This window comes from Balearica regulorum, chromosome 11 (assembly GCF_011004875.1).
Source record: "Balearica regulorum gibbericeps isolate bBalReg1 chromosome 11, bBalReg1.pri, whole genome shotgun sequence".
Taxonomy (NCBI): domain Eukaryota; kingdom Metazoa; phylum Chordata; class Aves; order Gruiformes; family Gruidae; genus Balearica; species Balearica regulorum.
Window position 1 is genome coordinate 23,189,628 of NC_046194.1, and position 19,635 is coordinate 23,209,262.

General features: G+C 48.8%; 2 protein-coding genes across 3 annotated transcripts; one reads left to right on the top strand and one right to left on the bottom strand.

The window, feature by feature from the left end:
• Positions 1–754: 754 nt before the first annotated feature.
• On the bottom strand, positions 755–12,219 carry LOC104636826 (uncharacterized). Of its 2 annotated transcripts, none has more exons than XM_075763745.1 (9): positions 10,546–12,219; positions 9,643–9,756; positions 6,353–8,038; positions 5,677–5,776; positions 4,846–4,994; positions 4,560–4,672; positions 3,683–3,772; positions 2,653–2,775; positions 755–2,192 (listed from the first exon to the last, which is right to left on the bottom strand). In XM_075763745.1, the coding sequence occupies exons 1-9, from the start codon at positions 10,604–10,606 to the stop codon at positions 2,097–2,099; spliced, it is 2,532 nt and encodes an 843-aa protein (XP_075619860.1). In that variant the 5' UTR covers positions 10,607–12,219; the 3' UTR covers positions 755–2,096. The 2 variants fall into 2 exon arrangements, with proteins under 2 accessions (XP_075619860.1, XP_010302415.2); XM_010304113.2 differs by having other exon boundaries at positions 756–2,173.
• A 1,632-nt stretch (positions 12,220–13,851) lies between these two features.
• LOC104636823 (glutamine amidotransferase class 1 domain containing 3) lies at positions 13,852–18,659 on the top strand. Its single transcript, XM_010304111.2, has 4 exons — positions 13,852–14,017; positions 15,648–15,819; positions 16,972–17,173; positions 18,248–18,659. Exons 1-4 carry the CDS (start codon positions 13,910–13,912, stop codon positions 18,438–18,440), a joined length of 675 nt encoding a protein of 224 aa, XP_010302413.1. The 5' UTR covers positions 13,852–13,909; the 3' UTR covers positions 18,441–18,659.
• The last annotated feature ends 976 nt before the right edge of the window (positions 18,660–19,635 follow it).

A 19,635-nucleotide genomic window follows, 5' to 3' on the forward strand; every position in this document is an offset into this window, starting at 1 on the left:
TTTTTTTTTGCCTTGATTAAACTGAAACATCCCATTTAAATCTCCTCCTCCCTAAACTATTTCTTTCCAGTTTGCTGGTACACAGAAGAGCTGCAGGTGGGGTAAAATAAGGACCAAACTTAAACGAAATATCTCCCCGTCTCGCACCTCGCTCAGCAAAGTGAGAAACGCTTCCCCCGCACGTTCTCCCCGTGTCCTGATGCTGCGATTAAAAACTATCTGTAAGAAACAAGCACCATGGAGAGAGAGTGAAAGAGGAAAAACGGACCCAGGCGAGGCATAATGTGAAGAATCCAACTTTCTGAACCGCTTTTAACTTGTGCCACCCTAAAACGTATCCTGCTTTGCAGCGCAGGGCAGCAGCATCCCTGGTGTGTTTAAGCCAGGGCTGTTTTCCCGCAGCAAAAAGATTTGTGATGCTTCAGCACCTCTCCAGATCAACGCTTCTTACCACGCCCCCTCAGATTTCAGTGTTTATGGGTTGATATTTTTATTTAACTGAATTAAGGGGAGAAATTCAGCCCTGGTGTTTACGAGCTCATTAGCACTCCTCAGCAAGAGAGCTGGCGCCAGGGGGGTGATGTTAAGAGTTATCTTCTCTTTCCCTCCTCTTTTCCCCACCCTGGCAAGTGATGCAATTTGATTCCCTCATAAGACCCTTTGTGCATGGCCAGGAACCCTGACACCCTGAAATCCATCACCCTTAGACCCACCGGGTTTTTTCCCCAGGCACTTGCTGCAGATGTTGGCACAGTCCTGTGTGACATATGACCGTTTATTGAAAATATTTTATTGCTTTCTAAAAATCAGTTTAATAAACTCCAAAGAGATACAGTAAGTAGACCAGCAAAATTATTTAACAAACTTAATTATCTGTCGTATTCTTTCTCTGCAGGAAGAGAGCCGGTTCTGTAAGAACAAGCCGAGAAGACCTGTTTTTTGCTGTAGTTCCTGGAGTTTGAGCTCCTCTGGCTGCACAGCATTTACGCTTAAGTTCCAGCAGAACTTCAGGTGAAATCAATGAATCAGTTCATTGGTTTCAGCTGGAGTTTGATCAGCACCTTGCACCTGAGTCAGGTAAGAATAAGAGGAACAGAGTTTTTTTGAGGCTAAACAAGCCCCTAACTGCACAGCCGTGCCGTCTTTGGCAAGAAAACCTCCTGACGTTGGTTATAAAACTTCTCTTTTCAGCAGCTGCCACTCTGCACGACACCTGCGCTCTGGAGGACAAGCACCATGAGATGTGTACAGTTATGCTACAAGGCAAGAGACCAGCTTCTAGCATCCTCAAATGCAGCGCAGATGGTTCTCCTGAAATTCGTACTCTGCATAAGATAACATGGGAAAGAAGGGTCTTCCGTAATGCTCCGGCACTTCTAGGGAGATATTATTGGAATCATCCAAATGGTAATTCCACTGTGAAATACAGGAAACGGCATTTCTTTTTAGCTTTGGGTTCTGTCACCTCTGTTTTTGAGAAGACGCCTCAGAAGATAGCCCCAAGCTCCCGAGGCCAGGCTTTGCTTCACCTGTGCCAGAAAGTCCGCTGCATTCACCAGCACGGTACCTGAATACACCTTCCCTCCTCCCACTTCCAGCTGCGTGCAGTGTTTTGCCCCCAACGTGTAATTATGAAACACTTCACGTTACTCCGTGCCCCAAACGGAAGGTATTAACTCCCGGTGAAAGGAAAGAAGCTCTGTTACTCCTGGGCCAGTCTGTCACCGATATAACAGTTTCTTTGGTCACGTCTGATCTTTGGTGAAAGCTGGCAGCCTCCGCAAGTGAAAATTTTACTCCTGGGTGACTGTGGTCTGTAAGTCAGCTCTGCACTGGGATATTTTAGCAGTGTCCATAGAAAGATGAATAAGTCACCGCTGCAGCTGGGAAACCTCCCTCTCCCATTCCCCAATTTGACCTACACATCATTTTCCAGCAAACACCTTCCAAACACGTAACTGCTCGACCTACGCGGGAGTCAGAGGCGCGTGTGATTCTCGCAGCCATCGTCGGGGGTCTGCACCGGCACCGTCTCCTCCGAGGCTGCCGTGCCCACCCCGTTGTGCACAGCATGGCTGTGATTCAGATGTTCTTCCTCATCTTTTGTGGTGCAAGTGCCACCGGTAGGAACCAATTTGTGCTTCTTCTGCACCTGCTCCAGTATCTGCAGCACCTGGAATTAGTGAATATAGCTGTGAGTGGGTTAGTAATTAGGGGAAAGCACTAATTTCTTCTCCAGCTATTGAAATAATACCCTATTCTCTTTCAAGGTACGTGTCTGGGCTCAGCCTTGGGGTGACACCAAGCATTTCTATCTGCTCAAAGGTCTCTGGAATGGGTGTAAATGGAAAGCCTGCCCCACGGAGGTCCATGACCTCGTATTTCAGAGCTCTTTCTGTGAAGGAATCAGTCTCACCTCGCACGTTCCCCAGCAACGTGCTTGTCAGAGACGTGCAACGGTGGTCTGGAGGCAGGACCAGGACACAGGCAACATGGAGCTCTGTCCTTCTGCTCTTTCACACCACCCTATGATAACTCCTCACGCTATCACAGATTTCTTCGCCTCCTTACGGAATTAGGAAACCCCCAGCCTGAAACCCACTTAATGGAGATGGGGAACGGGAGAAGAAATAAAATCAAAATTAATTTTACCTGAGACTTGGGGATGATACCGACTCTGAAGAATCCTATGTTTCCACTGTCAATTTTGGTGCAGTCCACAACGGTGGAGGCAATGTTCTCTGGAGAAGGCCCATCACAAAGAACTGCATCCACCTGAAGAGCAAGAGATGTTCACACCAAGATCCCCTCAGGCACTTGGGAAAGGAGAGGGCTGTTTCCCTGTCTCAACAGCAGGTAATTATCATCAAGGGCAACTCTGCTCCTTCCTACCCCACTGTACTGACACTGACTAAGGGCTGAATTTGGGATGAATAAGCTTAATAAAAGCAAAGAGAGAGCGAGCTCTATGGGGTGTAGGTCAGCAGTGTAGCAAAGACAGGTTTACATCAGCTGAGGAGCTTTGAAGAAGTTGCATCCACAAAGCAAATGTGTAGGAAACCAGATTTTTGAGGAGTTAGAGGTGGAAGATTTGTACCACCTTTTGTTTAAAATTGCCCTCAGATAAGCTGCCATGAATATACAAAGTGCAGTACTCTCGGGATTTAGCAGTGAAATGAAAGACAGCCATTTGAATGGCCATGACCATTGCACTTCCAGAACTTATGCAAGTTCTAAAAGCCAGGAATATTTTAAAGCTTTGGCACCAGTTTCAGACCAGCTTCAGCTTCAGATGGGAATCCCCTGTGTTCTGACAGCCCAACGCCAGCTGGAGCCCTGGCGCATTCAGGCATCAGTGGGTTTAGTGCCTGCAAGCAAAGAAGCATTTTTTTGTTGCTCCTATCGTTCTGTGTTGGAAGATGAACTCACTCACGTTGCCAAGCCGTAACTATACTATATAAACCAGAAGCATTTTGGTTTCCTACCAAGTTCTGTATTTTACGCTATTCATTCACTCTGACACCAACATGAGGCGTGTCCATGGGATTTTTTTTAATGAGATGCTCTCGCAGATTCTTGATATCATCTATTGATTTGCCTACTGGAAACAAAGTGGTTGTGTTCTTCCATCCCCTTATCTTTTGGGACCAGCCGGAATGAAAAGACACAGCGTCCCAATTACCTTGTCTCCCAGCTTGGCGTACACTTGGTTGTGGTGCGTTGTGTCTGCCTCTCCCGTTGGGTTAGCTGACGTGACCACAATGGGGCCAACCTGGCGACAGAAAAATGGGAATAAAAGCTCTGAGCAGCTTTTGCTGTACAAAACAGATGACTTGAACTCTGAAGTCTGCTGGTGAGACTCTGTGACTCTAAAAAGAACTCAGTGTGACTCACCCAGGTAGAGACATCTACTTTGTAGGCAACTACAGTCCCACCAAATCTGTGTACGAGTGACTGAAACCCTGCTGAACTGGGGTTTACTGATGTTGATCAGGAAAGAACATTTTGTTTTCCAGCAAAAGCAATTGCCAAAGACCTACAATGTCTGTCCTAGAAATGAGAGCAGAACATGCAGGGTATCACAGTTCCTCTGGCCATGTTCTGGACCTTCTGAAGTTATTCTGGCTTCAGATAAGCCCGTGCTTGCAACAGAAGTGTTGTCTGCAGGAAATCAGACAAGGTGTCTTTTAATTACATCTTTTCTGGCTTTCTGACCTGGTGGTTATTCCTTTTACCCTCCTTTTTGCAATAAAATCAGCTACCAGCTGCCTGCATACCCCACCCCTTCTTAATGATATTTTTCTTGTGGGTGTTACTCGTTTTAGCACTTTTCGCTCCCCAAACTTGTCTGAACATGCTAGGATCATCACTTCATTGAGAAAAGAAAAAAAAGAGAGAAGTGACATGCCAAGAGGGCTGACAGAGTGCTCCAGCCTCTCGCTATCCTTCTCCCCCACAGCAGGCCAGAGGACCTGGGTGCTAGTGACTGACATCAACCCAGGGGAACGGCAATGTCTGGTGGCCAACGCTGCTGGGATGAGAGTCTTACGGCCACTCACCAAGTCAATGAGGTGTGTGGTGACAGAGCAGTCGGGGATGCGGACGGCGATGCTCTGAGGGGTACCGACGTATTTAGCAGAGTCCTTCATTCCCAGGAAGTCCACCCATTCACCTGCACAAGGAAGAGTCACACGCCACTTACGGATGTACATCACCCCGAACACAATGATCTTGCCAGAAATATCACCACGGAGCACGTGGTGTTGCAGGGATGTGTGACTTAAAGTTGGAGTTTCAAAGCCAAAGCTCTCCAGAGAGAGCTTGGAAGTAACGGCATTTCCTCACCTCTGGGGACTACCAAGCTAATAGGAGATGGCCAGGCAGCCTCCATGAAGTCCCAGAGGAGGGGAGCGAACAAATGCTTTGCAGGTTCCAGTTGCTTTAGGCTAGAAATCCAGAGTGACATGGGGCGATCCTGAGCCTGGCGCTTGGAGCTGGAAAGAAGGCAAGAAAAATGAGCCTGGAATGAAAGGGATTTATTCTCAAGCTGAAAAGGGAATCGTGTTGGCCAGACCTAGAGTTAAGACAAGGTGTGTAGGCTCTGCCCCAGGTCACCAGTCTGTAGTAAAAGTAGGACCATTCAACAGATGACCTGACAGGAAGGGATGTTAGTGACTATTCCCAATCAGGAACGACTACTCCAAATCAAAGTTTTAGCTTTTTGCATAGTGATGGCTAGAAGTCCCAGTTGCCTGAGACCTGAGGAAACCCCACCAATATGAGGGGTCCCATCTGCTTGCAAAAGTGCAGCTAGAGGCATTTGTTAAACACGAGAGGGGTTTTGCTTGTGACAAGACGTACCTACAAATATGTGCCATAATCCCCTGCCCCATTTGTCACTTCTTTGGGTTTCCTTGTGATACCCAAGCTACCTGGCTCCGTCACCTGCCAGGAGCCTTCAATATCCTAGACAACAATTCCAGCTCAACTGTCTCCTTTCCTGATTCAGATCTTCTCCTCCAGGCTCATCACCTTGTTGGTCCCATGACACCTAAGCTCTGTGTCTCATTGCTCTTGGTGGTTGCTGTGCTAGCGCTCGGTAGCAGCAGTAAGTCCTGGAAGCTTCTTTCGACTAGCCAAGGAAGCCCTCACTGGGGCAGCAAGACAAATACTTACTGGTGAGCTTTCTCCACAGCATCAGGGCGATTACAGGCTGCCACAAGCACATACACAGTATCTGTGGGGATGCCACAAGTCCCTCCGTTCTTCAGGATATCTGTTGGCATGTGAACAGGGCAGAATCCCTTGAGTGACTAGAAGTGAGGGGCTGTAATTCACGGAAGAGCTGTCACAGACAAAACAGCCAATGCGGCGCTCCCATCTCCTTTTCCCAACTAACAAAGCATTTCCTCTGACAGTGCATTTTCTAGCATTCATCCAAGAGGAGATCTGGCATTTAGGGGAGTTCTGGGCCACGTTCATCAGGGCCAGAAGTCATTCAGCCCTGTGGAGAGAGCAAGCACCATGCATTTGCCCTGCTTTCTCTGTACAGATCCCAGCCTGGAGAATTCATGTATCTCAGATCGGGAGAGCAGAGAGGGATGTGATACAGGAGAGAGAGCAGCAAATTCACTGCTAAACCCAACTCCTATCAAGGAATTGGTCCTGTTTCCCCCATAGTGTATTTAGCTTCTAATGACTCTTGTAACTTGGCCCACTTCATCAAAATGCCATCAGATAATCATGGATTCCACATCTGGATTGGAAAAATGTTCTTTTAACAGCATTCTGCTACAAAACCTCCCAGAATTTACCCTCCACCCCCACCTTATGCCCTATGTATTTCCCTTACCTGCAATTCTCTTGACTGAGGAAGCTTTCCTGGCAGGCAGGTGAAGGCACTTGGTCATTCCTCCCCCCACACCACTAAGCTGCACAATGGCCCTACCCATTGGTAAGCAAGAACCTTCAAAGATGCTGTTGAAAAGGGCAGACAGAAAGCAGTAAAAGCTGACCAGACCAAAGATGAGAGTGGCAGCAATGTCATAGCCAGCTGGAAGAGCATGGATGGCCTCCAGCAAGAAGCTGACAGTGATGAGCGAGAAAGTGAGGGAGTAAAAGAACCAGGTGATGTTTAAGAAGAGTGTGCAGAACACAATGAAGCCATTGAAAAGCATGAAAGCAATGATGCCTGCTGCTGCGTGGAAGCTTCTGGTAGTGCCGTAGAGGCCACCGTATCTTGTCAAGCCCCAGATGATCCACATGACAGCATAGAGAATGAAGGCACTGCTCTCCAGTGTTTTACCGCGGGCAAAGGCCACTGAGCCGCTTAGAAGCTTAAGGATCCCACCAGCTACCACTACCCATGGAATTACAACAGTAGCAAGTGGAGCCTGTGGGTCCCCTGTCATTGTTATAGCAAAAGAAGCGAGGACACTGCATGCATAGCCAAGTACTTCTGCATCGGCATACTTGGAATACCCTAGGTAGGGAGCGTGAAGGTCTGCTCCTTCACGAAGCTTCAGAAAGCTGCTGCGAGCAAGTAGGGCCTTCACAGCACCCTTCCCTGTTGGGATCTTGGCACTTGCTTTCACATTGTACAGGTGAATTAGAGCCATCAAGGCTGAGGCCACAAAGATAGCCACATCCACACCTTGGGGTCCACCTTCAAAAAATCCCTTGGGACGGCAAGCTAATGCAATGCAGTAGGCCACATAAAACAGCAAATACAGGCCATCCACTGGGCTCTTAAGAGTGAGAAAAAGAGCCAAAACAACAAAAAGAATTGAGAAAACCACCAGGAATGGAGTAGGGAAAGATGGCTCCTCTGGTTGCCAGATTGGGTACAGAAGGCAATAGCCTCCAGCAAATTTCAGGATGGAAGTGAAACCAAAGAACGTAGCCATTAGTACATCCATTGCACGGTACGATAAAACGCAGATGCCGATCTGGTAGATCCCAGCTGCCCACAGCCAGGGCACTTGCCCGATAAATAGTTTGCCAGTGACGCCCAGGAGCCTACAGCCAAAGACACTGGCAGACAGCATGTTCAGGACCAGACCGGTGACTGCAAAATGATTCATGCTGCCACTGCTGGATTGGATCTGTTCATGGGTCTTTTTCTTGGCCAGATCTGTGCCAGGGAGGGCAATTTTCTCTTTGGTTAGGAAGTAGAGAATCCTTCCCAGAGCAAAATAACCACCAACCAAGCAGACAATCATATAATTGCAAGCCACAGCAGAGGAACCGAAAGCTGTGCTGTAATGCATGGCAACTTCATGAGCACTGGCAAGTGAGACAGCAGAAGCAATGATAGCTAGGATGACCTCTCTGCAAAGGAAGCCCACCACTGCAATAATGAGTAGTGCCAAAGTAAGCGTGACCAGGCCAGGCACCAAGGCATTGCGGAAATCACCGGTGTCGTTCAAAACTCCTTGCCCTCCCAGGATGAAGACCACTCCATAGCCGCACCAGAACGCTGAGATGGTCAGGCAGAGAGACAAAAACAGGGAGGCATTTCTTAGGCTTCTCCGAATTCCTGTGAAACAAATGACAACAGAGACAGAACTGTGGTTTCGAGACAGTATGTCATGGAAAGCGGTAGTTAGGACGGACAGCTGTGCCATAGACACGTGGAAGCATGATCACTATGCTAGCATGGAGCTGCACAGGTCCTGCGTGATGCTAGGCAGACCCATCAAAAGTGTGGGTAGGTCTGCTCCATGCCCCATTACACCGTGTAGACACGACCGTGCAGGCTCTATCAGCACACCGCTTGGCGTCCATCAGAGTGCCTGAGGTGAGCTCAAAGTCCGTGAGTTCCTTCAGCTAAGCACTGTACCAGGCCTGGCACGCAGCTTGCCCTAATGAAGATGAGGTTCAGCAAGCCGTTGTCTTCTCTTCCTCAGGATGCCTACAAGACTCAATAACAAGACCATCATATATTAATGCCAATCAAGTCCTGACACCTCGTTCTTTTGGGTTGCCTGGCGGTTTGTTTCGTTCCTGCTGTAAGCCGTCAAGTCCAATGTTTGAAGCACAAGTGTCATGAATAATTGGGCCTTCTCAGAAGACAGAAGCACAGGAATTGCAAAACTCATTCCTTCTCCAGAATTATCCTGTTCAGTATCCTGATCCCAAAAATGACAAAAAGACCTTGATTTAAAATACTTCATGTTGAATGGAAGCCACCTACTACCCCCAAACAATATCACAAAGTACCTTATTTTTACTGCTATGCTTTCCCACCTCACAATGTGAGGATACTGATCAGCACGGATAGCCCTGAAAGCTTCCTTCCAAGCTAGAGCTTTGTATGGACCTATGCTTCATTTCTCCCCCAAACCGATACAGCCTTGCGAGCCAGACTGAGGTTGGGAAGGGAAGCAAGAGCTCGGCTGGATGAGTCCCCAAGCTACAGAGGACTGTAACCACACAAATATGCAGCTCTGGGAGCAAGGGAGCACAGAAATTCCTGCCGTTGGTAGGAGGCTGTTGATTCCCACCAGCTGTGAAACATCACCTACCCAGTGGTCCATTCCACACGGTCCCATCAATACAGCTGCTTCTAAGTGCTTTCTACCACTGCTCTGTGCCACTGCTGGCTGGGAGAAGAGGTGGACCCGTGTTTTATGGCTTAAAATACGTAGTGTCTCTCTCCCAGGCTGTCTGCTTTGTAGAGGAAAAAATACCAGCATAAAATCTTGGATGGCTCTGAGTTAAAAAGGAGAAATAACTCATCATTCATTCTGAGAAGTGTGGACTTTGTTACAGCCAGCGATTTTCTCCCTCAGATAAGTAGATGTCCTGACATTTACATATCGACGTGCCATTTCAATCCACGGATGCCTAAAGTACTCTCAGAAAGCCTGGGAAGCATTTTTAGAGAAATCACGTATTCGGTTTGTTAAAACTCTCAGAGATCCTGGTGAGGCACTTGTTCAAAACTAACATTGATTTCTTTGGTTGCCTATATAGGAAAAATTTGCTGTGCTGACATACTCCTCTAGGAAGAATGAATCGGTGGTCTGGCAAGGCTGCCACGGTTTGCATAAACCTGTCGGTCTGTTGGTAAAACAGACCAAACGCATGCAAAGCTGTAGAAGGGGGATGCCTTGAGGCTGGCCACCCTCCGAGTCTTACCTGCGTACGCCAGGAGGGACGATAAAATCAAGAGAAGGACTCCTAGAGCTGTGCTGGGGATCAGAGGGGCTGCTCCGGGTAAACCGTAGAAATGCACTGCCAGTAACAGCGATCCTGTGTGGGACAAGGGAGGTGGAAAAGGAGAAGGAGTTTGTAAACTTTGCCCCCAAAAAATCCAGGAGAGAACCAGAGAGGCAGGAGCAGGGAATAGAGAAAAAAAAAACCAAAAAAAACAAAACCAAAAAACCACAGCACAAGATCTGCAAATAATGAAATCTAAGGAGCTGGGGGAGTGTTGTGACCTGGTTTGTGTCCAAGGTCTCACCTCCTTCTGGGTGCCTAGTTTTAAGAAACTTGAACTTAATCATGTTTGAAAGTGCTCCCCCGTTGTCAGATAAAGGTAAAAATCAGCTCTCCGATTCCAATTGCACAAAAAGGCAGACAGACGCACCCACCCTCTGCAGACGATCACATAAGCCTGGTGCCCACAGAAAACTAGCCTAAAAGTGAAAAGGGGCAGCACTCCGAAAGACGAAATGCGAAGAAGGAGAAAATGAAAGGGAGCGAGCACAGAAAACAGCGCTGCAGGGAAAATGGCTAGAAAAGGAAAAGAGAGGAAAGAGCATCCAAATAAAGATCAGTTAGGAAAACGACTATCAAAAAGTTTTGATTTGCTTCCCACCCAAGATGGATCGAGTACAAAAGTTCAGGCCAGCACTCTAAAGCCAAGACAAATATTTTGTTGGCTGCCGAAACAGTCGCAGGGATCTCTGGATCTAAACGCTTTACCCAGGCAGAGCAGATTCCGAATAAACAGACTCTTTAGCCCCCTTTGAAAAGGGGGTTGTCCACGGAAGCTAGTCCCAACCCCATCCTCCCATGCCAAGACGACTCGATCCCTACCTGCGGAAATGCCCAAGAGCCCTATGGAGGAATGCAGTGACTCAGTTTTTCTGTCTGCCATCGCAGAGTCCTCCGAAGACCCAGATGCGGGCTGAAATGCTGCCTCTCTTTCCTCCCTAGCTCTTTATAACCAAACCAACTCTGCTGGCCTGCGTTCCTCCCTGCTCTCCACCCCTTTTCCCTACAAACATCTTCTGTTAGTGTCCCTTTCCGCATGCGGGAGGAAATGCAAAGGAGTTCCTTGCTGCAATAAATGTCAGTCCGTGAGTCAGCACGGGCTGCTGGTAGCTCCCTCCAGGGGCCTGTTAATTTTACTGTTGATTAACCCTTGTTAAAAAAAAACACTTGAAAAACAGCGCGGAGAGTTTATTACTATTACTGCCTTTTTGCTACTGCCAGTGAGGAAATTACGCCGGTTAAAATGAAGGTTTTTTAAAGAATCCATCTTGCTGGAGCAAACAAGTACTTTGCAAGCCCAGGAGCTCCTTGGGGACCGGGCATTTCTCCCAACACTGGCCATGGTCCTGCTGTTTGTCCCCACCACAGCTATGAATGCCTGGCACCGCTGTCCTGTGCTGGGCAAGCCCGGGGCAGGTTCAGTGCCGTTCCCTTCAAGGCGACTTCTGTCCGCGTGTCACTCCACGTCTACCTAACCCAGCCTCTGCCACACTGGCAGGGAACTCCTCCTAAGTGGTTTTCGTGAGTGAGGTGCCAATGCAGACATGCGGTCTGGAGACATCGCTGTGAGGACAGATCTAGAGGAGCCTTGTTGGCTTTCCAGGAGAACCAGTGAGTGAACATCAGTCACTGCCACGATCGCTGCTGTATCCCAAAGGCGACACGAAGGACCTGTCCACAGCTTCCTACTGCTTCCCATGGACAATCCATGATCAGGGCACAAAGGTCTTTACCAATGGAGGAGAGGCCGCAGAAAGCAGTGGGCACTGGCCTTGGGATCATGTTGGGTCACACATCAAGTGGGAATTAGGCAGAGAGGTGTTCTGTGAGAGCCACAGAGCTTTGATGGAAAACAGGGGCAACGCTTGCCTGCACTCAGGTACATTCCTCCATCCTTTTGTTTGCGTGCAATGCACCAGCGTAGGGCCTATTCCCGTGGAGGACACAGCTCCTGTTCCCACCAGCCTCAGCTAAAGCAAATGCCACTCTCAGCCTCTTCACAAGATAAGAGATATAGAACAGTGTGAAGAGCTTCACACTAATATTACTGGGCTGGTCAAGGATGCCTCTGCAGAGGCCCTACAGCAGCAAGCTGTGACGTTGCTCTTGGCAGATCCTGCTCTGTGTTCCCCCGTAAGTCATGCTCCACTGCCAAGGCTGGAGGACAAAAAAGCTGTTGGAAATGGGACTTGGAGCTGCATAGACTGGAACTCAAAGACAGGCCTCCAGGATCATCCAAGAGGTGTTAGATCTGTAGCAGCATCCAGAACAAGCCCAGACTGTCAGGGTCCACAGATAACGTCAAAGGACCCTGCTCCTCCTGCTCTCTGAGCCGGCTGGAGCATGATGGCATGCTTCCATCGAGCAGCTGGATCCCTGGAATGGCTCCCAAACTTGCCTGGTTTCTTCAGTGCTTTGGAGGACAGTTATCTTTAACTGTGTTCACCCTTCAAGAGCTTTGAGTGAGGCAACAGGGTTCCTTCACACTCGTCTTCCCTAGAATATTAATACGGATTAAAGCAAGGTGTTAATATTAAAGCCCAATGTCTCTACTGAATAAGTGTGTGCAGACATTCCCACACAGAACAGAATAACTCAGCTGAGAAGTATTATTTATCAAGAACACGTTTACTGCAGATAGATCTTTAGGTTCTATTGAGACAGACCTTGTAACATGAGGAAGCAAGCATTGGACAAAGCCTGGCTTGTGCAGTTACACCTAACCCATTCTGTCGGTAAGGGGAACCAGCTCCGTCAGTTTGCAGCAGGTGGAGCTGAATGATGTGGTTTGGAGCAAGCAGTAAGTTTGTTTAAATCATCAGCCTCTGGCTGTCTTTGTTCCATCATTAACGGGACTGCTCTCTAACCGGTTGAAGGAGGAAGAAACTATCGAAGTTGCAGCAAGATTCAGTTTTTTTTTTTTTTTTTTCATGCAAGAGGAAATAGTACATTTCTAACCCACAGTTAGAATACCTTAGATACCAAAACAAACAGCACAGAAAAGGCTTTGGGTGTTTTCCACACCTATCTCACAGTTTAATTCCTGTTCTGGGTAATGAAAGTAACTGAAAGGAGAAGGCTGTCTTAGATTAGCTGGACTGCAAGTCCTTTCTCATGTGCTTTTTGTTCCTGCTTGTATAGGTAACAGCTAGGAGTACGTGGTGCCTCATACCATTAGTTTTAAGAGATGCACGCAACAAATGAAGTCCCATGCGTTAGCAGTGAATATCTTCCTCACGCCTGCTGTGACTAACGAGCTTGCCAAAACTCTATTTCATTACACACAGGATGGACTTCATGTCTCTTCCAAATGTGATCGGGATCAAGGAAAATTCCTTATAAATAGCCCCTGAAAAGCAGTTTTTAGCCATGTTGCATGAAGTTTTTTTGTTCTCTGAAGAGCGGCAAGCCAGCCTCAACAGGCCACGGTTACTTCAACAGCGCAAAGCTGAAACAGAGGGGTACAGAATCATCTCAGGTGTGAGCCTCTCAAGGAGAAGGAAGAACAAGTCTCTGCAGGAGCAAGGGAGTTTCCCCATCACACGCTGCGCATCTTGCTGCCACGTGCCAGGGCTCTGCCAATGCCTGGTGCCACTCTCCTGGCTAACGGAGAGGTGGTGCTGTTGATGAAGAATCAAGTTATTAATTTCTAACCTCAGGACCCAAAGGCCAGGTGTAAGGATAAGAACATTTAAGGTCAGAAAAGGAAATCTTGGTGTTAAAAGACAGAGGCTGCCCATGCAGTGTAGGGTTTAAAAAAATGGGGCAGAGAGAGGGATGCGCTGGCTTGAATACTTGCTCTGGGCGGGCTCCCTTTGCTACCATCCGATGTGCAAAGACTTTGGTACTTCAGTCTGAAATAGGAATAGAATGGAAAATCGGCAGCTGAGAAGGAAAAACACAGCTGCTCTGTCAAACAGGTCACGTCAGCTGGGGATGCTTCGGAGACAACGTGCTGGGAAGAAGATCTGCAAGGGAGCAGTCAGTTGAGGAAACAAATAATATTTACATGCCCTGCCTGTGGCACTGGAAATAAAACCTTCTTGCCACTAAGAAACTCAGCCCAACCCTCCTGGCCCCACCTGCTCCTGGGGGAGGGATCGCGCTATAAAAGGCTCCAGGCAGCGAACAGAGATGCACAGCAGTTTGGGGCTCTCCAGGGACTCCTCCTGCTCTGGTTGTGACCATGGGAAAGAGAGTGGCTGTGGTGCTGGCTGGCTGCGGGGTGTACGACGGGAGTGAGATCCACGAGTCTTCTGCTGTGCTGGTGCATCTCAGCAGGGAGGGGGCAGAGGTAAGAGGCACCCTGGCAGGCTCCTGCCCCGTCTCCCGGCTCCTTTTGCCGGGCTCTGCTTTGCAATCTCTCCCTCTTGCAGAAGGTATTTGTCTCTAAGGAGCTTTGCAGCTTGCCGGACAAATCACAAGCTCTCCGTTGCTGCTGGGGTAATTGCAAAGCGTGAAGCGTCTGGAGTCAAAGCAAACGGCACGGCGTAGGAGCTGCTGCAGCGAGCGTGGAGAACTCCCTGCTCTCCGCTTTGCTCTCACAGCTTTGCTGCACGAGAGGATTGGCTTGGTGCTCCGTGTCGAGCATATCCCAACTCTGAAATGAACTTTCCTAAATGCATTCTCTATTCTTCTTGGCTTGTACTTTCTCTTTTCTGCTTTGGTATTTCTGTTTAAAAGACTACTATTGGTTTTGGCTGTTTGAAATTCATCGTTTTAAAACCCCAAAGATTAGAACTGGAAATAGACAAGTTCTTGTGAGTTGAAGGTGAAAAGGGGTAAAAAAGGCGTGCCATTAGTCACGAAGAGCCACTCTGCAAGGCTGGAAGAGGAGGGAGAGAAGCAGTGTGTAAGACTACCCTCGGCTCCGAGCCACCCATAAATCTGGGGCAGAGCAGTTCTCCTGGTAATCAGAATTACCCTATTAAATGCAAAGGCGCAGCGGTGATGTACATGTGCTGCAGACCCAGCCCACCCCATCCCGAATCCTTCAAAGCGTGTATTCTCTGTTTGGCTTAAAGCTGAGACTTGTCCACTGTCTATAATTTTGCCTCTTCTCTCCTGGAGCTGCTGCAGTGGCTTCCCTCCTGCCCTACGCTGAACTGGCAGGCTCGGAGCACTGTCCTGCGCTCATCCTTGATCAGCATGGACCTCTAGTGGAGGAAGCTCAGGGGTTATTTCAAACCCTGCTTTTATTTTTGGGTCATGCTTGCCTGAGGAAACAAAGGATAGGATAGGATAGGCTAGGCTAGGCTAGACTAGAATAGACTAGAATAGAATAGAATATTTCAGTTGGAAGGGATCTACAACGATCATCTAGTCCAGCTGCCTGCCCAATTCAGGGCTGACCAAGTTCAAACCTGTTGTTCAGGGCACTGTCCAAACGCCTCTTAACCCCTGGCAGGCTCGGGGCATCGACCACCTCTCCTGGAGGCCTGTTGCAGTGTTTGACCACCCTCTGGGTAAAGAAATGTTTCTCATGTCCTGCCTGACCCTCCCTTGGCGCAGCTTTGAACCGTTCCCACATGTCCTGGATCTTAGGGAGAAGAGATCAGCATCTCCCTCGGGAAGCTGCAGAGCAATGCAGAGCCCCTCAGCCTCCTTCTCTCCAAACTAGACAAGCCCAGAGTCCTTAGCCACTCCCCATAGGACATTCCTTCCAGCCCTTCCACCAGCTTTGTTGCCCTCCTCTGGATGCATTCAAGTACCTTCACATCCTTCTTACATTGTGGGGCCCAGAACTACAAAGCTTGTCCAGTCCCAAAATCTATCGCCCATCTGTTTGCCATCTTAATTACTGCATGTGAGCTTGAAACTATGCTGAAGGAAGAGGAGGCATTTTCCAGGAAAAAGAAATACTCTGGCTTTGGGAAAAGAGTGGCTGGGGAGAAGAAACTCACTCTTTCTCTCTTTCTCCCCAGGCAGAGGTTTACGCTCCTGACGTTGACCAGATGCATGTGGTGGACCACGTGAAAGGACAGCCAACTCAGGAGAAGCGCAACGTGCTAGTTGAAAGTGCCAGGATAGCCAGAGGCAACATCAAGGATCTAGCTAAGCTGGATGTCAAGGGGCTGGATGCCCTAATCATACCAGGTAGGACAGCACACAGGGTCTGCATGCCCAAAGTCTTGGGAACAGCTTAGATATGCCATAAACCTTGAATGACATGGGGGTCATGGGCTGGAGGGGAACTGGGCAGAGCCACTGGGGAAGAAGACAGGCTGGAAGCAGGGGCTGGAAGGGCAGACATCTCCATCTGCGCTGGCACTGGCATGCTAGCTTGGAGTCAGAAGAGAACATGGCAATGCAGAAGCTTATCCCAAGGTAGGCTGAGAGAGTTGGGGTTGTTCAGCCTGGAGAAGAGAAGGCTCCAGGGAGACCTTAGAGCAGCCTTCCAGTCCCTGCAGGGGCTCCAGGAAAGCTGGAGAGGGACTGGTGACAAGGGCAGGGAGTGACAGGCCAAGGGGAATGGCCTGAAGCTGCAGGAGGGGAAATGGAGATGGGATGAGAGGCAGAAATCCTTCCCTGTGAGGGTGCTGAGGCACTGGCACAGGGTGCCCAGAGAAGCTGTGGCTGCCCCTGGCTCCCTGGCAGTGTTCAAGGCCAGGTTGGATGGGGCTTTGGGCAACCTGGGCTAGTGGAGGGTGTCCCTGCCCAGGGCAGGGGGTTGGAACTGGATGGGCTGTGAGGTCCCTTCCCACCCAAACCAGTCTATGAGAGGGCAGATAACTGCCAGTTGAATTATCCTCTGTACCACCTACTGAGCTTTTTATTACTGGATGTAAAACTATCCCCTCCCTCACCAAGACGCCTACCTCCTTATCAGGAGAAGGGGAGGCTGGGACAGAGAGGGGGTGACTCAAAAGCAGAAAGCTTGGTCAGTCTGGCAATTCATCTTTAGTGAAAGTATGGCCACGTGATGGATTAGGGTTAAGAGACAAGGGAAAACTTGTCAGCATGTTCCCCCGTAATTCAGAAGAGAGCTCACGGGGGAAACACAGCACCCAGCAGAGCATTGATACCTCTCTGCTTCAGTTCCGTGTGGAAGCAAGAAAGGGGCTTTGATGTCTCATCTCCTGGCAGTCAGCTCACACAGGTTCCGCTTCTCTGTGTATAATTCTTTTATCAACATCGGGCAAATGCTGCCATCCACCAAATCCATTTCAGCATTCTACTAAGTAATACCTGAAAAAATCCTGCCCTGGAGTACTAATCTTCTGGTCTAATCCATTTCTCTTTTCTCAGGTGGCTTTGGAGTGGCTAAAAACCTGAGTACTTGGGCCACCCAAGGCAAGAACTGCATCATCTCCAAAGAGGTGGAGGACGTCTTGAAGGCATTCCACGCTGCCAACAAGCCCATTGGCCTCTGCTGCATCTCACCGGTGCTGGCAGCCAAAATCTTCCCCGGATGCGAGCTGACCGTGGGTCACGACACAGAGTGTGAGAAGTAAGTAACCGTGGAGCGCTGATGTGAAATCTCACCACGAGGAGCGCAGAATCAGCAACGCCGCCCTGACGTACGGGCACCTTGTCTCAACTGTCCCCCTCGGATTTCTGGAGTATCGCGATGAGCTGAATGTTATTTCTGAGAATGTCATGCATTTGTTAAATTAACCTTGGCTGATAAGTTAAATAATCGGAGGTTTTGATGTACCTGTTGTTACTTACAGATTCCTCTGCCTGTGTCTCGTGTTAAAATTAGAAATCCAATTTTACTTTTTACAGTTTTCTGTAATGGAGGTATTTAACCATACGGGGGCACAGGAGACCGCAAGAATCGCAAAGAAATAAATTAGATTTTGAGTCAGGACGACGTTCAGATTCCTGGAAAGGAGAAATCTGTCCTTCCCTTGCCTGAGAGCAGCGAGGGAGGGGACCAGAGGGATTAGGGGAACAAAGAGAAGCAGCAGAAGGGCCGGGAGCTCGTTTCCCTCCAACGAGGCGACAGCCATCCTTCAGTTACGCTCCTACCTCGGACGGACGCCGCGTCGCAGACAGACTCTGCTGTAGCTGCTGCCTCTGGAGCAAAGCAGTTGGTGACCAGGAACCATTTGAGGACTGAACGGTTGAAACTCTTTGAGTTCCTGGAAGAATTCTTCCATTACTTGTCAGCAGATCAGAGCGCACGCTGGACCAGAAGATTTGGTTACATTTTTGTATATTTCTTTCCACAAGTCTCATAGCTTAAAAATAGGACACTTTTTATTTTAAATGCTATATCTGCCCCCCCTCACTGTACGTAGCACCCTGGCTCACGCTCCTCTTGGTCCCAGGGTAGGAAAGACACCAGAGCTTTGGCTTTACTTCAGATTTTTAACTCGCCGTAATCTGGAGGTTTTCCTGGTTCTACAGTCCTGGAAAAACTCCTCCAACAGGAAAAGATTTGTATCGTGTTGAGCAGGCTTTCTGTAGGGACCATCCATCTCTCTAATCAACAGATTTCTCACTCTAGGTCTTCATCAAATCGCTCTGCGTAACGACGGCTTCCCCACACAGGGTTTATTCTCTTTTCTCCTTGCAGATGGCCTTATGCAAAGACTGCCGAGACCATGAAGGAGCTTGGTTGCAAGCACGTGAACAAACACGTCACTGAAGTTCACGTGGATGTGAAGAACAAGCTGGTGACCACCAGCGCCTTCATGTGCAATGCCCCCATTCATGAGATCTACGATGGCATCGGGAAAATGGTCCAAGAAGTGGTCAGACTCGCCTGAGTGCCACAAAGCCACAGAATCCATCTCCTCTGGACGCAGGCACCGAGCCTTGGGTAACATTCTTCCCCTTTTACACCCAAATACCAACAGGAAAACTGCTCCTCAGACGGAGTTCTCCCACCCCACCGGTACATCAAAGCTCCCCATGCACCTCCACCTCCCAGAACAGAGGAGCTAGCGGCAAAGGGAAGGAACACGTTTCTGCTGCCGAATAAAACCTAACGCTTTTTACATGGGCCGAATTCTGCTTTTTTTTTTTTTTTTTCCTTTTGCTCTGGATTAGGAGATGCTCTCAGTGCTACTGGTTGGGGAAAACGATACGGGAAGAAGTCACCAGCAACGAGCCCTGCTTGCTTTGCTGGGGTCTGTCAGAACCCAGACTTGGGCATGAGCACCACATGGGTGAAGTCAAAATAAACCGATGTCAGCATCCAGGGCTGAGGGGAAGAGGTTAAACTCTTCCCTTGCATTAACAGAAGACCTGCTGTAACAGCAGAGAGTATTTTGGAAGCAGCCTTCCATACCGCTCCGAGGCAGGAGGAGTCCAGGGTGAGGTCTGGACATCCCAGAGCAAGTGGTACAACTTCCAGTCCCTTCCAGTCTCTGGGAAAATTCCTAGAAACACCAATTCTGCAACAGGGACAGAGGAGATACCCGTCTGGCTGAAACCTGGAGGGCAAGCCCTGACCTGGCAAGCAGAAGGCACTAAAAATAACACGGTATCAGGCACAGCTGTTTGGTAACAGGCATGGAGTTTTTAGTTACAGAGCTAACTTCCAGCCCCTGGATGCTGGCAGGTTTGTCTCTGTTAGGTTCAGGAGCTTTTTAGATGGTCGCTGCTAAGTTCTTCTTACCTAAGTAAGTACCGTATAATCACTACAGACTGAGCCGTTTCTCTCAGCCCAAGACATGTTTTCTAAGTCAGCAACTATTTTCTGAGGCTCTTCTGAGCTCTCTTCAGGCTTTTTACATCCTTTTCAAAACACCAACGTATTTTTGCACTCTCACCAACACGGCAAGATCCTTCGTGACTACATTGGTGGCCAGAGTGGGAAGAAGTTTACCCAGGTGCCGCAGCAAAGAGAGGTTCAAGCAGATCTGGCAGCCCGAGTAGCATAACACAGCAATGCTACTCGGTTTCTAATGAAAATGTGGCTTATTGTCCCCAAGCCCTTGAACAAAATGGGCAAAATGC

What these genes read in the sequence shown, in the direction of transcription:
- LOC104636826 (XM_010304113.2), bottom strand. Translation starts at nt 10,606, where the DNA reads ATGGCAGACAGAAAAACTGAGTCACTGCATTCCTCCATAGGGCTCTTG. An exon ending in GTCCCTCCTGGCGTACGCAG is followed by an intron (nt 8,039 to 9,642) that starts GTAAGACTCGGA and finishes TTTGTTTCACAG; the next exon opens with GAATTCGGAGAAGCCTAAGA. An exon ending in ACGCCAAGCTGGGAGACAAG is followed by an intron (nt 2,776 to 3,682) that starts GTAATTGGGACG and finishes CTTGCTCTTCAG; the next exon opens with GTGGATGCAGTTCTTTGTGA.
- LOC104636823 (XM_010304111.2), top strand. Translation starts at nt 13,910, where the DNA reads ATGGGAAAGAGAGTGGCTGTGGTGCTGGCTGGCTGCGGGGTGTACGAC. An exon ending in TCAGCAGGGAGGGGGCAGAG is followed by an intron (nt 14,018 to 15,647) that starts GTAAGAGGCACC and finishes CTTTCTCCCCAG; the next exon opens with GCAGAGGTTTACGCTCCTGA. An exon ending in GGATGCCCTAATCATACCAG is followed by an intron (nt 15,820 to 16,971) that starts GTAGGACAGCAC and finishes CTCTTTTCTCAG; the next exon opens with GTGGCTTTGGAGTGGCTAAA.